General features: G+C 41.8%; 1 protein-coding gene across 2 annotated transcripts in view; it reads left to right on the top strand.

Annotated features, from left to right (window-relative positions):
• The window catches only part of LOC135058179 (heparan sulfate glucosamine 3-O-sulfotransferase 1-like), a 217,150-nt gene extending 196,304 nt beyond the window's left edge, over positions 1 to 20,846 (top strand). For both annotated transcript variants that reach the window (XM_063963749.1, XM_063963748.1), the window contains exon 2: positions 19,220 to 20,846. In XM_063963749.1, coding sequence (XP_063819819.1) covers positions 19,338 to 20,273 — 936 coding nt within the window. In that variant the 5' untranslated portion in view covers positions 19,220 to 19,337 and the 3' untranslated portion in view covers positions 20,274 to 20,846. The remainder of the gene's footprint in view (positions 1 to 19,219) is intronic.
• Positions 20,847 to 21,784: the final 938 nt, after the last annotated feature.

Below are 21,784 nucleotides of genomic sequence, written 5' to 3'. Positions count from 1 at the left end.
TAAAAGCTATTATTTAAAATAAAATGCAAGTAATACCATTTAAGGAATTTTCCTAGCTTTTAGAATAGTGTTCTAACAAGGCAGAGGTAAGAGAGTTTACCTTGCTTACAGATCCAATATTTTCCTTTCTCCCATAATCCCCTTATCTTCTCCCAAACCCCTGTCAGTCTTACTCATGCTTGATAACCCTATCACAGTACAGTCGCTAAATGTATTGTCTAGGAACAGAGGGCAGGAGGGACATACAATTTATAACATCACGGGCAACCTAGTCCTGCAATCTGAAACCTGTACAAAAACAGGAAAAAGGAGGCCAGTGGTCTCTTCGGGAAGATGGTGCTGCACATATAGAAAGCAAAGACTCTGCTTTGCTCTCTTGTGGCCAGTATTCAAATCAGTAAAAGGAGCGCTTACTTTAAAATGCAATACCTGTAAATAAAAGTTGTTAAAAAATGGAAAAAACCTCTTTTATGCAAAATGAGTGGACAGGGTCCGTGCAGTTAACCACTTGCCTGACATGGTCGCATCAGATGCGACCATACCAGCAAGTGCTTTATCTGACCTGGTTGTACAGGATGCGACCAGTCAGATAAACACTGTTAACTTCCCTCCGCTGCTGCTGTCAAAGGGACGGGAAGGTCCTTCTGCCTCCCTGCACCCTCCTCCAGTATTTGCCATGCTGCCAATCATTTCTGATCGGCTAGCACGGCAGCACACCCCACCCAGCGGCTGCAGACAATAGCAGCCGCTAGGAAAGTGTAAAGCAAACCCCCCACGCCACCCCCAGCCCAGTGTTCCTGGCAGCTGTCTGTGGTGTTAAAAGTAATGTCACGATGGTCGCGGTGTTACCTATGTTCCAATGTTACCGATCTTCCCGACCAATGTTCCGATGTTTGAGAAAAATATTTTTTAAAAAAATGCAATTTTTTTCTTTCTTTTTTTAAACTAAAATCATTTAGGATAAGGTTACAATAATGTTCTTCACCTAATTCACTCTTAAAAAAATCCCAGACAATTTCTGATCGGTTTTGTGGGAAAAAATCATCAGTTAAGTGGCTAAAAGTGCAGTGGGTTCCATAACAGATGCCAGCGGCTGGAGCCACATATAGGTTAGAGCCAGGGCAGTCAAGAGCCGGGCTGGGCCCAGGTACTTTTCAAGGGGTGTGGCCTAATCACAGGAGGTGTGGTCATGTACCCTTAGAAAATAATACTGAAAAAAATAGTATTTTAAGCACCTCCATGGCCACATTGCAGCCCAGTGCACAGCAGCGTGTGCTGGGCTGAGGAGAAGAGCTGCAGCTGGTGCTGCCAGGTAAGGGGGAGGGTGCCTGGGCCCCTACTGGACCCTCACTGGGCCCCTCCATCAGACCAGGGCCGGGTAATTTGTACCCTCTCCCCCCCTCTCTCGGTACCTCTGGTTTAGACCACAGGCTGACTAATCTGTCCCTGACGCTTACTAACCTTCAGCAGTTATCCTCCGCTGTAGCCGGCTGGTTCCCTCTGCCTTCTGGTGTGCAGTATGTCTTTCTGAACATTGGCGTGGTACTGTGATGTCAACGCCTGGTCTGTGCACCGTGTCCACCTGCTGTGGACGTTGTGACGTCAGCCGCCGGGTCCGGAGCCGGCGAGAGAGACAGAGTGAGATGGAGCACAATGGTGACAGTGTCTATTTTACTAAGCTTGGATCTCTAAACCTTAATGTATGTGAATATTACTCCTATTTTATAAAGTGATTACTTTTAACTTACCAGTGTGCTCTCCTGATTCTTTCTAGCACCTCAGCCTAGACAATATGTGCTAAAACCATAAATCTATCGGCAGCCACAGAGATTTAATCTTTCAGTAGTCAGAAGGTAGCTAATCAGTCTTAGACATTGGCGTTTCTATAATAGGTGCGGTGTGTGTGGTGCACACGGGCCCCTGTGTCCAGGGGGCCCACATCTCATGCACTGCACCCATGTTGTATTTTGTAAAAAGTTGAGGGGTCAGTAGTAGTTTATATATTATCATAGCAATATTCATTTATTATTTCATCATTTGGGGAGCTACTAATTATGTATTATGTAGGGCAATACTTTTTATTTTATTTATTATTGGGTCACTATTTTCTTATGGGGACACTAAATTATTTACTGTATTGCGGGAGCAATTGTTATATTGGGTGGTCTTCAGGTTGCCGGCGGCCGGGCTCCCGGCGACCACCATACCGGCGCCGGAATCCCAACCGCCGCCGGCTTACCGACATCTTTTATCCCTCTTGGGGGTCCACGACCCCCCTGGAGGGAGAATAAAAAGCGTGGCACGCGTAGCACGCCACCGTGCCCGCAGTGTGGCGAGTGCAGCGAACCCACAAGGGGCTCATTTGCGCTCGCCCAGCTGTTGGTATGCCGGCGGTCGGGATTCCGGCGCCTGTATGCTGGTCGCCGGGACCCCGACTGCCGGCAAACCATACCACACCCATTTTATTACGGGTGCAATTCTTCAAATATGTATTACAAATGCAAGTTTGGCACATTCTAGCTCCTGTAGTTCTACAAGTGCATGCTTGCAAGAACAGTCATGGCGTGTTATTCTATGCTGACAGTTGTAGTACAACAATACACTATATTTTTTCTGTGTCTAAATGGCACATCAGCAGCTGAAATTCATCGCCAGCTTATCGAGGTTTATGGTGATGTCACGGAAACAGGATTGGGTTTGATGCACTGCCTGTGGTGGACAGCCGACCAATAGCTAATCATCTTGAACATCTGTCCTGCCGTTAGCAAAGGCAGTGCACCAAACCCAAACATGTGTTCATAACAGGACGTTATCTCTGTTCACCTCTACAAGTTGGCGGTGGATTTCAGCTGCTGATGTGACCTTTAGATGCAGAAATCTGATCACACTACGTACCTCAATGTGTGACCATGTTTCCGCCAGCCCCGACATCTTACAGCTGATGTTGGGACAGTGTGACTGATATCAGGCGCAGTATAATGGCCGTGAGAGGAAGCAGTGGTCTACCTGATCTGGCCTGGTGAGAAATTAGAATTAAATTGAAAACATTACACATGTGAAAGGTCTTGTTACCTTACTTATTGAATCACCCTGTATCCACAATATTTTCTTGAATGTTTGGCATACATGCTAGCTTATTTTTTGTGATTGATTTTTTTCTAAGGAAAATGAAAGAAAGCAGCAATTGTCTCTTTAAAGAAGCAGTCATGTTAGAAAATATCAAAAATTGAGATCTGATATGAAGAAATTAACAATAATGTACTGTAAATGGGTATAAAAAAATACAATTCAATTAAAAATATTCAAACTACAAAATGTCAAAAATATGTCCCTGGCAAGATCTATTTAACATGCAGAGATATACTGCAGTCAGCCCAGAATCCTTTTGGCTGTTCTCATTGTAATATATACTCGTTATCTATTACATATTTTCACATCTACTTCACTGAAATATTTTTATTTTTAATTTAATTTTTATTTTATTTTTTTTCCATTTTGAGATAGTCACAATCCATTACTTTCTTAGTGACCTTCTAATCTGTCTCTGGGAATACATATACTAACACCCAGGATGTACCCCACAATTTTTGCCTGCCCACAGTTGGGCCACTTACTGTACATAGCTGACCTACTGTACCATGCACATGAGAACATATGCGCTTTACTTGGTTACCACTGGGGCTTTGTGAATAAAATAATAGATAAGGGGTTCTCAAACACAGTCCTCAAAGCACCCCAGCAGTCCAGGTTTTAAGCTTATCCATGCTTGGCCACAGGTGACTTAATTAGCACCTCCGTCAATTTGATTTAACCATCTGTGCTGAGCCATGGATACACCTAAAACCTGGACTGTTGGGGTGCCTTTAGGACCGCGTTTGAGAACTTCTGTAATAGGTTAAATCCAAAGATAACAAGTTTTGACAACAATAGGCAGGAATTCAATGTAAGAAATTGATGTGATGTGTTGTTCCAGAACAGAATTGTAAATTTTCCCGCACACCCCATAATGACGCAAGTAGCAAAGGCAAACTTGCGGAGGCGGCACTACCATAACTGTCTGATATGGGCACAGCTGGGCATTGCTGCAATGACTGGAGACACATCACTTACAATTAAATTCTCCCTATAAAGTCCTCGTATAATTAAAGTAACTGACATGAAACAAAAACAAATAACAGCTTTTCCAATATGTTTTAATTAAACAATGATCATTACCTAGCCTTCTAATCTTGACTTGGCACAAAATAAATGGTGCCAACATACAGTAATTCTGAGTGTGATTCACGCTAATGTACAGAGGGCAACGGGGTCATCAAGCCCTTCAGACCACCCACCTCACACAGGATTAAGCTTGCGGGAGAATGGTCTACTGCCCTGGGAGCCACTGGGAACTCCCCGCAATCCTGGAGTCTTCAGGATAATTTAAGTACAGTAGGCACTAGGCAGCTATATCGTGCAATCTTTATTTTATTTGAAACCTGGCTCAAACAATAGGGATGATTTTAAGGTCAGGTGACATGAGTGTCCTTGTTTTTCAGTACATTTCATGTTATGGGAGCCCTAGGCATTTTGCAATTAGATCATGATATTGATAAACTAACTTAATGGACGTCTGCTCATGCAAAATAATAGAACAACTATTTCCATTTGACAGCATTGCTTTAAAAAAAAATAATAATAATAAATAAAAATAAAAAAAAATATATATATATATAATTTGTATCGCATAAATAAGTTAAAATCAGCAGTTGTACTATGAGGATCTACTTTTACACCTTTTTGTGCAAAAACAGACATTGGGGGTCATTCTGACCCGTTCGCAAGCAGCAGTTTGTCGCTGCGGTGTGAACGGGTCCAGAATGCGCATACGCGGCGGCCGCACTGCGCACGGCGTCGTTGCCGGGTTATGTCGCGGACAATGAAGAAAGCGGTGGCAGAGACGACCGCGAGAAGATTGACAGAAAGAAGGCGTTCCTGGACGTCACCGGACCATTGCCTGCCGTTTTCGGGGAGTGGTGAAGAAAAAGCAGGTGTGTCCAGGAGAACGGAGGGCGGATGTCTGACGTCAAAGCCGGCCCCAGCATCGCTGAGATCGTCGCACAGGGTAAGTATGTCCATGGCTAGTCTTGTTCTGCTTGAAAATTTTGTAGCTTAGCAGGGCTGCACAAGCAATCGCAGCCCTGCTAAGCTAAAATACACTCCCCCATAGGCGTGGACTAGTTGATCGCTGCAGCAGCAAAAAGTTGCTGGCTGCGATCAACTCGGAATGACCACCATTAGCAGTTATTTTGTTGTCAGATGAAAGGTTACCACAATGACAGTGGAAATTAAGTCAACAATAGTAAACAAGATGGCACAGATTGAATATTGCTAGTTTTTACATCTAGGATTTACTTTGTTTTGCAAAGATTAGCATTTATTACTAAATAGCATGAGGTACTAACAAAACTAAATAGGTGATAAAATATGCTACTATTTAAATATCTGAATATATGAATCTAAATAAGAGTTTGCTAATTATAAATGCTTTTGATTAAATGATTGTTCAGATACTGTATTTGAGCATACATTCCCAGTGCCTCGAGGGAACCGATATCCCTAGAATTCTGTACTTGCAGAATGCTTGTTTGCATTCATTTCAGCCAGAACTGTTTGCGCTCTCAGTTAATTCTGGCTCAGCAGATGAATGTGCCATGTTTAAATTTAATTATTAATGTTTTTATAAATAGTTGATGTTATGATTATAAATGCTAATTTCAGCTGTATACTTTGTCTATGCAAAATACCAGTTGTTTACATGCAAATAAGGGATCTGGAAAAGATACACACATTTGAAACCTTAATGTGCTTCCATATGTATACATTTATAGCGTATCCAGTTTATAGTATATGCCAAGTAAAGGGAGGAACACCAAAGGATTTTTCTTTTTTTCTTTTTAAAAAGTATCACGCCAGTGGGTGAAGTGCCTTTTGTAACGGGTTTCAGTTCAGTGACGTTAATGTGTGTCTGCGTTTGATAAGTGCTGTTTCACTCACAAAGCCTCATTCAGTTCATGAAAGGCAATATAGACGCAAATATGTCTGATGTTTTAAGTATGACTCTACTCACTAGATTACAAGACAAGACTGGACGATATAACCCAAAAATAAACGATAACAACACTTATCTCATTATTGTTGTTTTTTTAGGCTGAAATCGCCTAGTGTGTATCCCCGTTTAGATTGCTCCTCTTTCATCGGTTGCCTCCAGTGCAGCCTCACATTACCTTACAAAGGGGGAGATATAAACCTTCTAAAGAGAATAAGGGGAGAACCAATCAGCTTCTAGCTATAATTTCTCAAGTACATTCTATAAAAAAAAAATGTTCTAATCCGTGGGTGTTGTCAAGGGCATCTTCCATTTCTGTCCTCTTTAAAAGTTTGGTTGCATCTCCCCCAAAGTTCAAAATGACAAATCTGTGTGTATATTATAGCATAAAATAAAGGAGAACGCATGAAGGTATTACAAAACAATCCTAATTCAGAGCATGTGACAGCTGTATACAGCTACTTACAAAATGTTCTCCACTTTTCCACAAACGCTGTTTAAACCACTTTGTCTACTTTGTTTAGACGTCACTTCACACAAATGTGTGGAGCTACGCTGTACGTGTTTATCGTCTAGCTACTGTCAGGTAGGATTTCTCCAAATAAAAGCTGTCCGCCTTTTCCTCTCAAGCTGTCAAGCACACTCTGAATATAGTGCCCGATGAGAAATTAGGTCAGAAGGTATCGCCTATTTTAGAATCTAGAGTACCAAATGATCTGAAATGTCAAAGCCGGAGTACTTAGCAGCACTTCAGTGCATCTGGTAGAATCTACAATATTAGTACACAGCACTTTAATGCTAGTCATTGAGCAGGATTCCATTCCAGGTCTTTACTCTAAATTACTAATGCCATAGTTAAATCATTGCTATGAAGCCATAAGTACTTTAACCATGCCTCAAAGCTGACAATACACCCTCCTATAAAATTCTAATGCAACCTTCATAGTATAGTATAGCAGTACTGTAGCGTAAAACTCTACCGTAATATACAGTATGGTACCTAAACACAGCTAATGATTATAGTAAAAAGACAGAATGGCAAAACAGATCACTTGTAGGTGCTAAAGTAGATGGCATCTTGAATGAGCACTATTTAGTTTGTAGTCACATCGGTCATTTTGATAGTATGTTATTATGTAATGTATAATATGTCACATGCAAACTAGTTAAATCCTCCATTAATAATCAATAGAAATAATGCTTCCAGTGCACTGCTACAAAGTGCAAATAGTAAACAGTATAAATATGATCAGTTTTGAGTCAATAAACATACAAAACAATATATGGGTTGGGTAGGGGAAATGGGTGCTGGGGATCCCGGTGGTCGGCATATCGACCCCGGGATCCCGACAACAGAATGAGGGGGCTAGCGCAACACAGCCCCTTGGGGGCTCACTGCGTTTGCTAGGGCCGATTTTAGGAGTCAGGCCGCCCCTAGGCACATTACTGGCTGCTGCCCCCCCACCCCCCGCCCTCATCACATCATTGCTCCCTTCATTTCGGGTGCCAGTCCGGATGCCTCGAGACCACCAAAGCAGCCCCAACCTCACCCTACTACAAACTCCTGGACCACAATTTGCTGCCCATTGTCTTGCCACCAATGTTTGCAAAATTTTATATATATATATATATATATATATATAGAACAACGTGGACGGCGGCACTCAGAAATAAAGACACTGCCCTTGAAACTTGTAGCCAACGTTTCAAAGCAAACGGCTTTTTCGTCATGCCCTGACGAAAAAACCGTTTGCTTTGAAACGTTTGCTACAAGTTTCACGTGCAGTGTCTTTATTTCTGAGTGCCGCCGTCCACGTTGTTCTATTGTTGGGGAGTTGCCATACCCCCCTAATACGGAGGGCACCGGAGACAGTAACGAACATTTATGTGGAGAGTGCCGGGCCCCACGCTGTGTGTATATATATATATATATATATATATATATATATATATAAAGTTGTGCCACCCCTAGGCATGTGCCTCACATGCCTAGTGGGGATTCCGCTACTGGCGCTCACCACGCAGTGTGCTCGGTGGCTTGCTGCACTTGCCACGGGTGGGAATAGTCCCTGTTAGTCAGCATGCTGACTGTCGGGCTTGTGAACACCCAGGAACCCGCGTCGGCATGGTGACCGACGGGATCCCGAGCGCCGGTCACATGATCCCCAATATACATTAATAAATTAATAGAGACACGTAGACATAACAATTGAAAATGGTGCCATAAATAAACAAATTTATGAGGCAATTTGTACCAAACCTAATCATACCGCACCCATTACTTCTAAATCTGTTCAATCTAGTTTGATACCGCTTTTCACCTTTAAGCATAAGATAGAACTAAAGATACCAACAACATAGAGATGATTCCTATAAGGAAATGTATTCTCTGTCTATGAGGCCATTTTCAGAAGGTGCTGGTTCTTGGGGCCCCGCTTCTTCCTATGGTTGGGAAGAGGGATCCGCCGACACCACACAGAGTGACCTTTAGCTGTGCACATGCCTGACCACAGATATTCATAGTCGGCAGTAGCAGTAATACTGATCACGGGGACAGCTACTTTTCAGAACATCTGTCCTCGCACTGGAGGAATATGAATTGCTTCGGTAATTATGTATCCACCACTGCAGGTCAAGTTGGTTAATTAATCATCAGGGGCATCTATCTAAGGATTTTCACATCCAAAGATTAAAACACTTCTATCACAAAAATCACTGTATAACATACAAATGGCATACCCCCTAAGATTAAGAGAACAAGGAGAAGGGAGAGGTACAGTAAGGGGCAGAAACAGAAGAAGAGCACAAATGTGATGTAAAACAAAGGCATTTATATTTCAAATTGGCATATAACAGAAGATTAAATCCGTCTCCTACAAAAAGAACATAATTTTTTCTCCAGCTAAACTCTTTAAACTTTTTTAACAAATCAATAAATATCTTAGATACCTTTGCCACAAAAGATATTTTGAAAATCTAAACAACAATTTATCACCTATCAAGTAGATAGGGAGGGATTGATTATATTGGAAAAAGTTCAGCTAATATCTATCAAACTATTCCCTATTTTGATGTTACTGGAACTGTAACTATGAATAGGGTAGATTACATTTCGGAGAGATTCAAACAGTTTAAGAACACCCAGGGTGGCATGTAATGAAGTCAGAGATCGCCAGAAGTACGGGATGATGGTCGATCTTGGACGTTTTTCTTTTAAAGGGCTGGCCACTTACAAGGCAAAACCAAATCTTTAAGTGATTGTCCCTTTAAAAAAACCATCCGAGATCGGCCGGCATCCATCCCACACCTCCGGTGATCTCAGACTTCATTACATCCCGCCCTAGTATTAGAATCCCTTGAAAAGTGATCCTACCCCTAACTTTCAATTAGAATTGGAAAATCTTTTACACTGCTCAAAAAAGTAAAGGGAACACTAAAATAACACATCCTAGATCTGAATGAATGAAATATTCTTATTAAATACTTTGTTCTTTACATAGTTGAATGTGCTGACAACAAAATCACATAAAAATTATCAATGGAAATCAAATTTATTAACCCATGGAGATCTGGATTTGGAGTCACACTCAAAATTAAAGTGGAAAAACACACTACAGGCTGATCCAACTTTGATGAAATGTCTTTAAAACAAGTCAAAATGAGGCTCAGTAGTGTGCGTGGCCTCCATGTGCCTGTATGACCTCCCTACAACCCACACAAGTGGCTCAGGTAGTGCAGCTCATCCAGGATGGCACATCAATGCGAGCTGTGACAAGAAGGTTTGCTGTGTCTGTCAGCGTAGTGTCCAGAGCATGGAGGCGCTACCAGGAGACAGGCCAGTACATCAGGAGACGTGGAAGAGGCCGTAGGAGGGCAACAACCCAGCAGCAGGACCGCTACCTCCGCCTTTGTGCAAGGAGGAACAGGAGGAGCACTGCCAGAGCCCTGCAAAACGACCTCCAGCAAGCCAGAAATGTGCATGTGTCTACTCAAATGATCAGAAACAGACTCCATGAGGGTGGTATGAGGGCCCAACGTCCACAGGTGGGGGTTGTGCTTACAGCCCAACACCGTGCAGGACGTTTGGCATTTGCCAGAGAACACCAAGATTGGCAAATTCGCCACTGGCGCCCTGTGCTCTTCACGGATGAAAGCAGGTTTTCACTGAGCATATGTGACAGACATGACAGAGTCTGGAGACGCCAAGGAGAACGTTCTGCTGCCTGCAACATCCTCCAGCATGACCGGTTTGGCAGTGGGTCAGTAATGGTGTGGGGTGGCATTTCTTTGGGGGGCCGCACAGCCCTCCATGTGCTCGCCAGAGGTAGCCTGACTGCCATTAGGTACCGAGATGAGATCCTCAGACCCCTTGTGAGACCATATACTGGTGCTGTTGGCCCTGGGTTCCTCCTAATGCAAGACAATGCTAGACCTCATGTGGCTGGAGTGTGTCAGCAGTTCCTGCAATACAAAGGCATTGATGCTATGGACTGGCCCACCCGTTCCCCAGACCTGAATCCAATTGCGCACATCTGGGACATCATGTCTCGCTCCATCCACCAACGCCACGTTGCACACAGACTGTCCAGGAGTTGGTGGATGCTTTAGTCCAGGTCTGGGAGGAGATCCCTCAGGAGACCATCCGCCACCTCATCAAGAGCATGCCCAGGCGTTGTAGGGAGGTCATACAGGCATGTGGAGGCCACACAGACTACTGGGCCTCATTTTGACTTGTTTTAAGGACATTACATCAAAGTTGGATCAGCCTGTAGTGTGTTTTTCCACTTTAATTTTGAGTGCGACTCCAAATCCAGACCTCCATGGGTTAATAAATTTGATTTCCATTGACAATTTTTGTGTGATTTTGTTGTCAGCACATTCAACTATGTAAAGAACAAAGTCTTTAATAAGCATACTTCATTCATTCAGATCTAGGATGTGTTATTTTAGTGTTCCCTTTATTTTTTTTGAGCAGTGTATTAGCAGCCAGAACATAAGAGGTAATTTCAGTTGCTGGATATCACTTTATTATTTTTCTTCACATCCACTCACACCTAATTTTTATCACTTACCTACAGTTTACAAAATGCTTATTTTACCTCCTGTGAGACCAATTATTTTTGGTGTAGGTTCCCTCACTGCTAATTTTTCACATTTTGTTGATCTCCGTTTACAAGGCCATGTCACTAATCTCCAACAGGTGTAACTAGGGTTCATGATGCTCATTGCAAATTAAAAAATCGCACCCCTTGAAAGCAGTTATATATATATATATATATATATATATATATATATATATATATATAATCTAATTTACTTTAAACCTGTGTCAGCTGTTTCATTGGTGTGCTGGTGACTTTCTCACCTTTAAAAGCCAGTAGTCAGTTGGCAGGTGAGCTTTGACCAGGTAAACACATGAGTGGAGTTGTGTTGGTGACTGTCTCACATTTAATAGCCAAAAGTTTGTTGGCAGGTTAGCTTTAAAACAGGTGCACATTTTCTCCTATTGGATAGCAGTTGCCAGGTTAACAATAATTCTATGTGAAAAATGTATGTGATAGTGTAGGACTTGCAGTGAATTGGGGTCCTGTGATGTGGGCTGCAAGCTTAAAAGCATTGTACAATTCATGAACTAAAACCGCATTATTAATCTAGTTATGTATTAATGTTTTGAAGTGAATGAGGTTACTAAGGAAAGTGCTGGTCTCTCTCTCTCTCTCTCTCTCTCTAAATATATATATATACATATATATAAAGTTTCCTATTTCAGACCTCTCCAAGTATCAAAAACTTCCAGACCACAATGGAGTAACCAGGGGCGTCTTGAGAGAGGAAGAGGCTTGTGTGCAGTCTCCTTTTGAGCTCCCTCTCTTGACGGACATGCTATTGACTCTGGGCACTTGGGTCACTGAGGGACCCTAGCGCTGTCCCAGAGTCTAGTTCGCATGTGCAGGTCTCCAGGAAAATGGTGCAGTGACCATTTTCCCATTGATTTTCCTACTGCACATGCATGAAACAAAGTGCAAATGGCCTCCATGCTATTTGCCCAGTGATTTCTGCAGCACTAGTGCTGCAACTCCAGAGGGTAAATATTGAAAAAAATGGGTACATGGTGTGCAATGTGGGTCCTTCTGGACCTTGGGGGCACATGTGCTCTGCACACACTGCACTCATTATAAATACGCCAGGGGGGGTAACCTAGAAAATGAAAAAGATCCTGACATATCACCTTTTAATTGAATGAGCTATAACAATATATAAAAAATAAATTCACACTGTAAAAAGAATATTACACAATACCTCCCCCTACAATCCGCAGCCTCACAATCCTGACAATCATCACGCCAACCAACAGAGACTATTCCCACTCGTGGGTGTCCATGACACCCATAGAGTGGGAAAAGAACCCAGTGGCCGCAAGAGGCTTGTTGCGCTCGTCCCCAAGCCCCCCACCAGTCATTTTGGCAATATAGGTGGTAATTCCGAGTTGTTTGCGCGTTATTTTTCTGTCGGAACGGAGCGATTAGTCGCTAATGCGCATGCGCAATGTCCGCAGTGCGACTGCGCCAAGTAAATTTGCTATGCAGTTAGGAATTTTACTCACGGCATTACAAGGTTTTTTCTTCGTTCTGGTGATCGTAATGTGATTGACAGGAAGTGGGTGTTTCTGGGCGGAAACTGGCCGTTTTATGGGAGTGTGTGAAAAAACGCTGCCGTTTCTGGGAAAAACGCGGGAGTGTCTGAAAAAACGGGGGAGTGTCTGTGCGAACGCTGGGTGTGTTTGTGACGTCAAACCAGGAACGAAACTGACTGAACTGATCGCAGTTGCCGAGTAAGTGTGGAGCTACTCAGAAACTGCTAAGAAGTGTCTATTCGCAATTCTGCTAATCTTTCGTTCACAATTTTGATAAGCTAAGATTCACTCCCAGTAGGCGGCGGCTTAGCGTGTGCAATGCTGCTAAAAGCAGCTTGCGAGCGAACAACTCGGAATGAGGGCCATAGTGTTCTGCTATCTGTTTAAAAATATTGTATGAATATTACTGGGAAAATGATTATCAGTTCATTCTGCAGTGTAGTGTGGCTGGGGTGGAACTGGAAACCATCGGGGCCAGAATTCACCAGTGAAAACAAAATAAAGCATGAGTCAAATATTCAGCTCAACAGATTTGGACATACCACTCATTTCTAGTCTGGTGTAGAGTAGACTGGTATATTGCAATCCCCATGACACAGATACAGTGATTGATAGGAAATTATTATAGTCTCTCAGGATAAATATGCCTTACGTCAATCAACATATTTATGATTGCTCATTTGTATGATGCCACAAAACTGCACAAATCATGCAAAATATATGAAAACAGAACAAGTATACACGATGTTGATGAAGAAGTGTACAGACATGAGACAGAGAGGAGAGAGGGCCTGGCTTGCAGTGGTTAGGAGTCTGTGGCAGAGGGCAATGCTGAGACAGTCAGAGACAATGCATGTTGTTTGTCATGTAGAGAGATTTATGAGTGCATAGAATTTTGTGACAGCCCCACTCACCATTTCTGTCACACCTGAGAGGCCCAGTGTAGACTTTCTTTGCTTTCAGGCTAGTCCAGGACAAGCAGAGCTGATAACCTCTGGGGCAGGTCTCATTCAGTAGCATCTTAGACTGCAAGGGCAAAGTGTGTGGAACATGCATGGAATTCCAATGTCTGAATGTCCTTGTGCCCCATTATTACTTCTCTTATTTACAAGACTCTTGCATAATGTTTAATCTGACAATAACATACAATACTTTAAAATCTTCAATTCCATACTCCCAAATTGAAACATTTAAATGTTCAAATATTAATTAGTTCTTACAAGGGCAAGTGGAACAAGATTTGTGTTGATTAAAATGTGCACTCTTGTTGTATAGTTTCTCGACCCATTCTGCCAACCAAGATAACACTTGTGCTGCAGCCTCCTCCATACTCCAAGCACTCCTGGAGGAGCATACATCCTTCTCCTCACATCTTCCTACTAGTCTCCTGTTGAAGGTAATAGTCAAACAGAGCAGAAGATGCAGAGGGCAGGAGACTATTGACCAGGAAATAGAGACAAAGTGAATCCAGGATTACGACACCAAGGCACCAGAATTAGGAAGATAAACACCAGGGCATAAAGCTATAACTGACAAGGAGGCTAAGCCCTGGCTGCCTTTATCACACACAATGGCCATCAGTATGCCTCAACAAAGACAAGCCCCCTGAATTAAAATATTCTGCAGATGTGGTGCTGCACATAGTAGTATTAAGTGTCCCAGTAATTAGAACCAGCTGAGACCTTTCAGTGTGGATGCATGCTGGCATCCCGGTCTCCTAGCTATGACTGGGACCAACATGCCAAGCAGTTACTGATGCCGCTTACGGCGTCCTGGTCTCCTAGTGACGGCCAGGACCCGGAAGAAAGTAGTGAGCTGCCACGCTCCCTGCCGTGGCTCATAACAGTGACAGATGTTTACATAGAGGTCATTGAGCTTTATGATTGGACTTGGGTATCTCACACATATGTACTTTACAAAAGGAAACTGAATGGGGATGAGGGATATAGAAAATGCTCTGCTTTTCTCCAGCTTTGTTGCATCAAATGTCTCGTATGCACTGCACCACTGCTTTTTGGAAGTAGTGTTATTAGATGTGCACCACAAGCGGTCAAAACACATAGGGGGTCATTCCGAGTTGTTCGCTCGTTATTTTTTTTTCGCAACGGAGCGATTAGTCGCTACTGCGCATGCGCAATGTCTGCAGTGCGACTGCGCCAAGTAAATTTGCTATGCAGTTAGGAATTTTACTCACGGCATTACGAGGTTTTTTCTTCGTTCTGGTGATCGTAATGTGATTGACAGGAAGTGGGTGTTTCTGGGCGGAAACTGTCCGTTTTATGGGTGTGTGTGAAAAAACGCTACCGTTTCTGGGAAAAACGCGGGAGTGGCTGGAGAAACGGAGGAGTGTCTGGGCGAACGCTGGGTGTGTTTGTGACGTCAAACCAGGAACGACAAGCACTGAATTGATCGCAGATGCCGAGTAAGTTTGGAGCTACTCAGAAACTACTAAGAAGTGTCTATTCGCAATTCTGCTAATCTTTCGTTCGCAATTTTGATAAACTAAGATTCACTCCCAGTAGGCGGCGGCTTAGCGTGTGCAAAGCTGCTAAAAGCAGCTTGCGAGCGAACAATTTGGAATGACCCCCATAGTCCTAAAAGGACATGTCATGAGGTAGAAAGGTGAAGTTGATGGGTTGGAGAGGCAAGAGTTGAGAGGGATACAGCTGAAGTTGATGGATTTTGGAGTTTGTAGAACGTCAAGGGTTGAATCCAAAGGCAATAAACAGGCAATCAAACAAAGACACTCCAGCAGAAAAGTAGATTTCCAAGTTTAATCTGCAAAGATTGGCAGGAGTTAAGGCCTTCATAAAGGCTGCATACAGGTGAGGTCTCGTAGTGCTCTTTGGTTTGACTTTACTGTTGTTTGCAGTAAATTAAACCAAATGTGCAGTTTCAGTGTTGATGGCATGCTGCACATGTGTAATGGCTGAACTGGGCATGTATAAAACTTGCACTGTGCATGTGTATACAGTAAGTTGCACTGTGCATGTGTATACAGTAAGTTGCACTGTGCATGTGTATACAGTAAGTTGCACTGTGCATGTGTATACAGTAAGTTGCACTGCGCATGTGTATAAGATGCACTGTGCATGTCAGGGGCGCTTAAAGAGAGGAGGAGGCCCATGTGCAGCCTCCTCCATTCAGACTCCCTTCCTCTCTGCTGACAGTACTGAGAGTCTGAGCACTAAAGGGCTCAGACTCCACTCCACATGCTCAGATCTCTGGAAAAATGGCGCAGTGGCTATTTTCCCAGGGATTTCTCTACTGTGCATGCTCAGAACTCCATGAAAATGGTCGCTTCACCATTTTCACAGTGATTTCATTGCATTGCTGATGTTGGTGCGGGACTCCGGAGGCGTGAGTATTCAAAAAATGCCCCCCCCCCCACAGGGGCCTGTGTGCACCGCATACACTGCACCCATTATAAATATGCCAGTGGCGCATGTGCATAAGTGGCACTGCACATGTGCATAAGTGGCCGTTGTTGGGGTAATAAGGCTTACACCTCAGTTACCAACACCTTAGTAGCCCTTCTGTCTTGGAGATTCAAAGTACTAGATACAACTGGCTGGGGAGCAAGAAATCACACTGGACACAGTTGTCAGTATAACACTGCTCTGTCCTTCCTGTGACAGAGGGAACCTTTAATTAAACCAAGTAAAAAGGGTCTCGTTACATGCCCTCCAATCACAGTGAAGTATTCATGATAAAATTAGATAATCATACAAAGTACAAGTTTTAATGACATAAGAGGAGTATACAAAAAGGACACATTTCCAAACTATTCTGGGAGTCTTGTACGAGGCTGAACATATCCTATTTCTGTAATTCTCTGTCCTCTTGCTTCGCATTCTTTCTTATAAAGTATTTGAGGAAAACACCCGTTGTATCTAGCACACATATAAGCAACGATGACCTTACAATATATGTAAAGGTTCATATATACAATATTTAGAATATTATATTGAAGCATTAGTACATCAAAAGCATTTTAATCAATATTACTCCTACACACTGCACATGTGCATAAGGTGCACTATGCATGTGTGTACAGTAAGTTGCACTGTGAATGTCTATGAGGCTCACTGTTGTCTGTAGCAGGTATTGCAGCGGATCCTCATATATACACAGAACCACTGCTGCCCAGTCATATATATCTTTCCTGTTGACAGACACCTGACAATGTTATGGTCGAATCTCTGTTACAGCAAAAGTTTAAAAGGAGCCCCTTCTGTCTATCTTCTTGTCGGGCCAGAGGTGAATGGTTTATAATATGGATGGGCACAGTAAAAAGGAAGTTCAGGGTCACGTTTACAGGAAGTATTTAGCTAAAGGGAGTAGACCACTTGACACAACGGAACCTAGACACTTGTTTTAGGTAAAATCAGGACACACGCATTAACATAAAGGTTCAGCAAGATATCTCCATTGTAAAGAAGAGCATGGACAATGTAACTAGTGTATGTGCTGCATTTTTTATTTCTGCACATAGAATAGTTTTTCTCTCAAAGTTGATCTGTTTGATTGACAGACAGCTACGGTAAGGCCGGACTGGTGAGAAAAAAATGGACAGTTTCTTCTGAGAAAGAGAAAGGGATTGACAGTAGATGATGGTTTCCTCTCCCTGAATAAAACAAGTCAGGGTAAAATCGTTTTCTCCTAGAACACGGCTGACATTTACCCTTACATTGCTGCCGTTTACATTTTGCTCTGTTCCAAAGTTTTCACTGTACAGATATCAAAATAAAATATAATATAAATATGTCAATATATATTCAACTATTCTTTACCACATCAGGTCTTCCCATAAGTATGTTAGTTAACTAATCCATAAATTATTAGGGATGAGGAAAGTCCTATTTTAGAATGTTCTATATAACAGCTGGCAATCAATCCTCTTCTCAAACTAAAAAAAATAATAATAATAATTAGCAATTGGCAATGTCTAATTTTCTTCATTTTTTTTAAAGTGGTGTCACAGTCAATAGTAAATCATTAACTTTTGGCTGTGACACCACTTGAAAATATAGAAGGTGGTCAGCAGATGACTGAAGATGCTGTGAAAGAGCAATAGTCTGGCTTAATGTCAAGCTGCTTAAGCCAAATAGCACGCTTGTTTTACTGAAGAAATAGTTTACGTGAGGCTAATTGATGTTGAAAATAACCCTTGAAGCATTTGAGAACAAACCAAAGTCAGATTCTGACCACCGTGCCAATCATTTTGGATACTGTTTGGGGCAGTATCACTTTAGAGTTGAAATAATTTTGGCAGTTTGAATTCGAATAACAGAGCGGTTAAGAAATTGGACCATAAAAGAAAAGAAAAGGTCAATGCCCTAGAAACCATAAGAAGCAGTTATGTACTGTCTGTAGATCTTTACACCAGCGGAAGGCTGAAATGCATAAAGAATATTATTATTATTATTATTATTATTATTATTCTACCTCAGGGGAAATACCGGTTCCCAGAGTTCCCGGAGCAGGAGCCAAGATTTACAATTTTAATTTATTCACCTTACAGCATATACTCTGATGGACCACACCATGTCATGTATGAGGCATATAGGAAACTTCTACTTGGTAATTCAGCTCTTTGTATTTAGAGTCTGTGTTATTTGCTTTAATGAAAACCTATGAGAAAGTGCTATAATTTAACTTGTCAACCTAAAACTCAAAAGATACACAGCTACATATTTTTTATACGGTGCATGTATGGGACATTGCATGGAATAGCCCATATTGCTCTACAGTGCTTGAAGCATGGCCACTTTGATCATGTGGGTCAAGTGATGCTTTGTGCCAGAGAAGGTCTGTGGGAAAATGGCACCTGTGCCACATAACTTTCCTATTGCACATGCGCAAATCAGCGGGAAAATAACAGCATTGCCATCTTCCCAGTGATTTTCTGCTGCTCTGCAATGCCGGTCAGTGCGGGACTCCAGAAAGGTAAGTATAATTATGGGTGCAGGATGTGAGGTTGTATAATGTATGCTTAACATTAGTAGACCTTCTTGAAAATGCATGTTATAAAGTCTTCAAAAAAAAAAATTACAAAAATATCGCAAAACACCCTATACTTGAGATGGGCTGTACATATGGTTGTGAAATGGTTGCACTGAAGAATTTCCAGTTGCTAAATTCTCCATGAACTTTGAGAAGACATATGGTGAAGTTAGAACTACAATTTATAGATCCACTGCAACGTCAACTGTTCTTCAAATGCATTTGATGGCAAAATGAATGCAAGGAGAATACAGCTGTCAGTTGCCGTTGATTGTCAGCTATAGGTATATGTTGTCTTTTAAAATTGTATGACTGACAAAATTTAGTTCACTCTGGACTTTTGAGGGAGTTCTTTATTTGTTGCTAAGAGAAATATTCTTTTGAATAAGTCATGGATAAAAATTATATTTTGTATTTGGCATATTCTTGTGGAGAGTTTTTTTTAATCTATTCTAATGTGTATGTTTTTTTTGTTTTTGTTTCCTTAATAGATGCATTTGGGCACCATTTCCAGTCATCTGCTCTTCACTTCTTACATTTCCATTGAACACATGAGCTTATCAGTCGGATTTAGCATTTTTTGGAACTGACGTCTCCATTGCCCTCTACATGGCCGTATATTTGGTCTCCGCGCTTCTCCTACTGACCCAGTGTCAGATGGCTCCTGTTGACTACCCACCTCTTGAAAATTCTTCTCTTTCAGAGGCTAAATTTGAATTGGGGGAACTCCTCAACACAAGTGAACACTCCTCTCCCCAGCCTCCAGGAACAATTCGTTGCACTCCTCAGACAATCATTGTGGGAGTTCGGAAAGGTGGGACCAGGGCGCTGCTAGAAATGTTGGACATTCACCCAAACATTGTGGTAGCTGCAACAGAAGTACATTTCTTTGACTGGGATGAAAATTATATCAAAGGGATTGACTGGTACAGGAATCTTATGCCGTTCTCTTATGAAAATCAAATTACCATTGAGAAGACGCCTGGCTATTTCACATCCCTGCAGGCACCAGAAAGGATCCATGGCATGAATAGTTCCATTAAATTACTTCTTATTCTGAGAGACCCTACTGAGAGGGTCATCTCCGATTATACCCAGGTGTACTACAACAGGCTTGAAAATCACAAGCCAGTACAAACCTTTGAGGGCATAGTGATTAAAAACGGTGCACTTAATACCAAATATAAGGCCATACAAAGGAGCTTGTATGATGTCCACATGGAGAGATGGCTGAGATATTTCAATTTAGATCAAATTCACATAGTGGATGGTAATACTTTAATAAGAACACCTCTGACGGAACTGCAAAAGGTGGAGAGGTTCCTGGACCTCCCTCCTAGAATTGTGTCTTCAAACTTTTACTTTAATCAAACCAAGGGATTTTACTGCATTCGTAGTGACGGGAGAGAGAGGTGCTTACATGAATCCAAAGGGCGCCCCCACCCTGTCGTGAACGAAACAGTCCTACAGCAACTGTACTCTTACTTCAGAGAACACAATCACAGGTTCTACAAAATGGTCAACCAGTCCTTTGACTGGCACTAACCACATTTTACTGTGTTAAACCAATGAAACATTACAAAATGCTAAGCTGTGAATTAAGCCAACAAGAAGCATTTAAAACATTTATATGGAGCCGACGGAGAACAAATTCAAGGAAAAACACAACTGGGCTCCACATTCTTTGTAGTGAACAAGGCCATGACTTCAATAGTAAAGATACATTTGATAAGACTTGTTTAATAAGCAAACACGGAACCCAAGACGCAACAGTTGTTTTCCCTCACTGTAAATATGCACCTATATATGCATTATTCTGATAAGTCTACCTTTTCTTGGTGTTTTTTTTATAATAGAGTGTATAGAGACATACCTAGGCCTTGTGCAGTAGAAATTGTTTGAAAACCTTTGATAAATAACTCATCTTTGCTATGGTAACAATAAAACGGAAAGGTTTCATATGAAAATGTCTATAAATGTTAAAGTAACTAATTTTGTATAATGATTAATCAATATTATATTGCGATCTTTAAAAAAACCCTGCTTTTAGTTACAATTTTATTAAATGTTGTTAGTACAGGTATTCTGATATAGTAATAAACTGTGAAGCACTTTGTACATGAATGGTAAAATCAGTTAATACATTGCAAGAAGTTCAGCCAACAAAATCAATGAATATCTGTCTGTCTGTCTGTCTGTCTGTCTGTCTAGCTATCTGTCTAGCTATCTGTCTAGCTATCTGTCTAGCTATCTGTCTGTCTATCTATCTATCTATCTATCTATCTATCTATCTATCTATCTATCTATCTATTTTATGCTAAGCTGCCAAACAAGCATTTATTTCTATTTATGTTTAGTTCTATTTTATCAAATGGATGTATCTTAGAAGACCAGGAATCTGAAATTCAGATAAAACTAAGCAGGGCTATGATCAGGAGAGTATGGAAGGTACTAGTGACATGGACTGACCAGGGGGCTCTCTACCCATCATGTATCCCGGGCCTCTCATAGGTGCAGCCATGAATACAGATAAGTTATAACCATGCTGCCAAGGCAGCATGGTCATGCCCCCTGTAACATATAAAGAGAGCCTCAATATTTGCAACTAGAACATGCTTACCCATGTCCCCCAGTACTGGGCCCTGACCGATCACTGGGCTGACTGAAAATAAGAATTCTCACTTTGTTGTTCTATACTCGGCAGTGTCCTTGGTAAAATAAATGCTACACATACATTTATAATACACATTAGCATGTTATGCTTTACAGTTTGAGCTTTTTGACCTATATTGGTTATAACTGCTGGCTATTGATATATGTGCTGGTCGTTATACAGAGTAATACCACGATCACTCTGGAAAGTTTGGAATACCTTCTGCATCTTAGCAACATATAATTGTTCATATAAAGTTTTCAGAGTTTGCTTTGTGGGAACCAACACCATCTTCAGCAATACTGAATTGCTCTGGTAGTTAAGTATCCACTGCCGCTATTGGTGGTGAGTTGGATATTTAACTATCAGGGGCCATCCGACCCTAATAATTAACAGGCTATAT

Source organism: Pseudophryne corroboree, chromosome 3, assembly GCF_028390025.1.
Source record: "Pseudophryne corroboree isolate aPseCor3 chromosome 3, aPseCor3.hap2, whole genome shotgun sequence".
Lineage (NCBI taxonomy): Eukaryota > Metazoa > Chordata > Amphibia > Anura > Myobatrachidae > Pseudophryne > Pseudophryne corroboree.
This window is presented reverse-complemented; position numbering and strand designations above follow the sequence as displayed.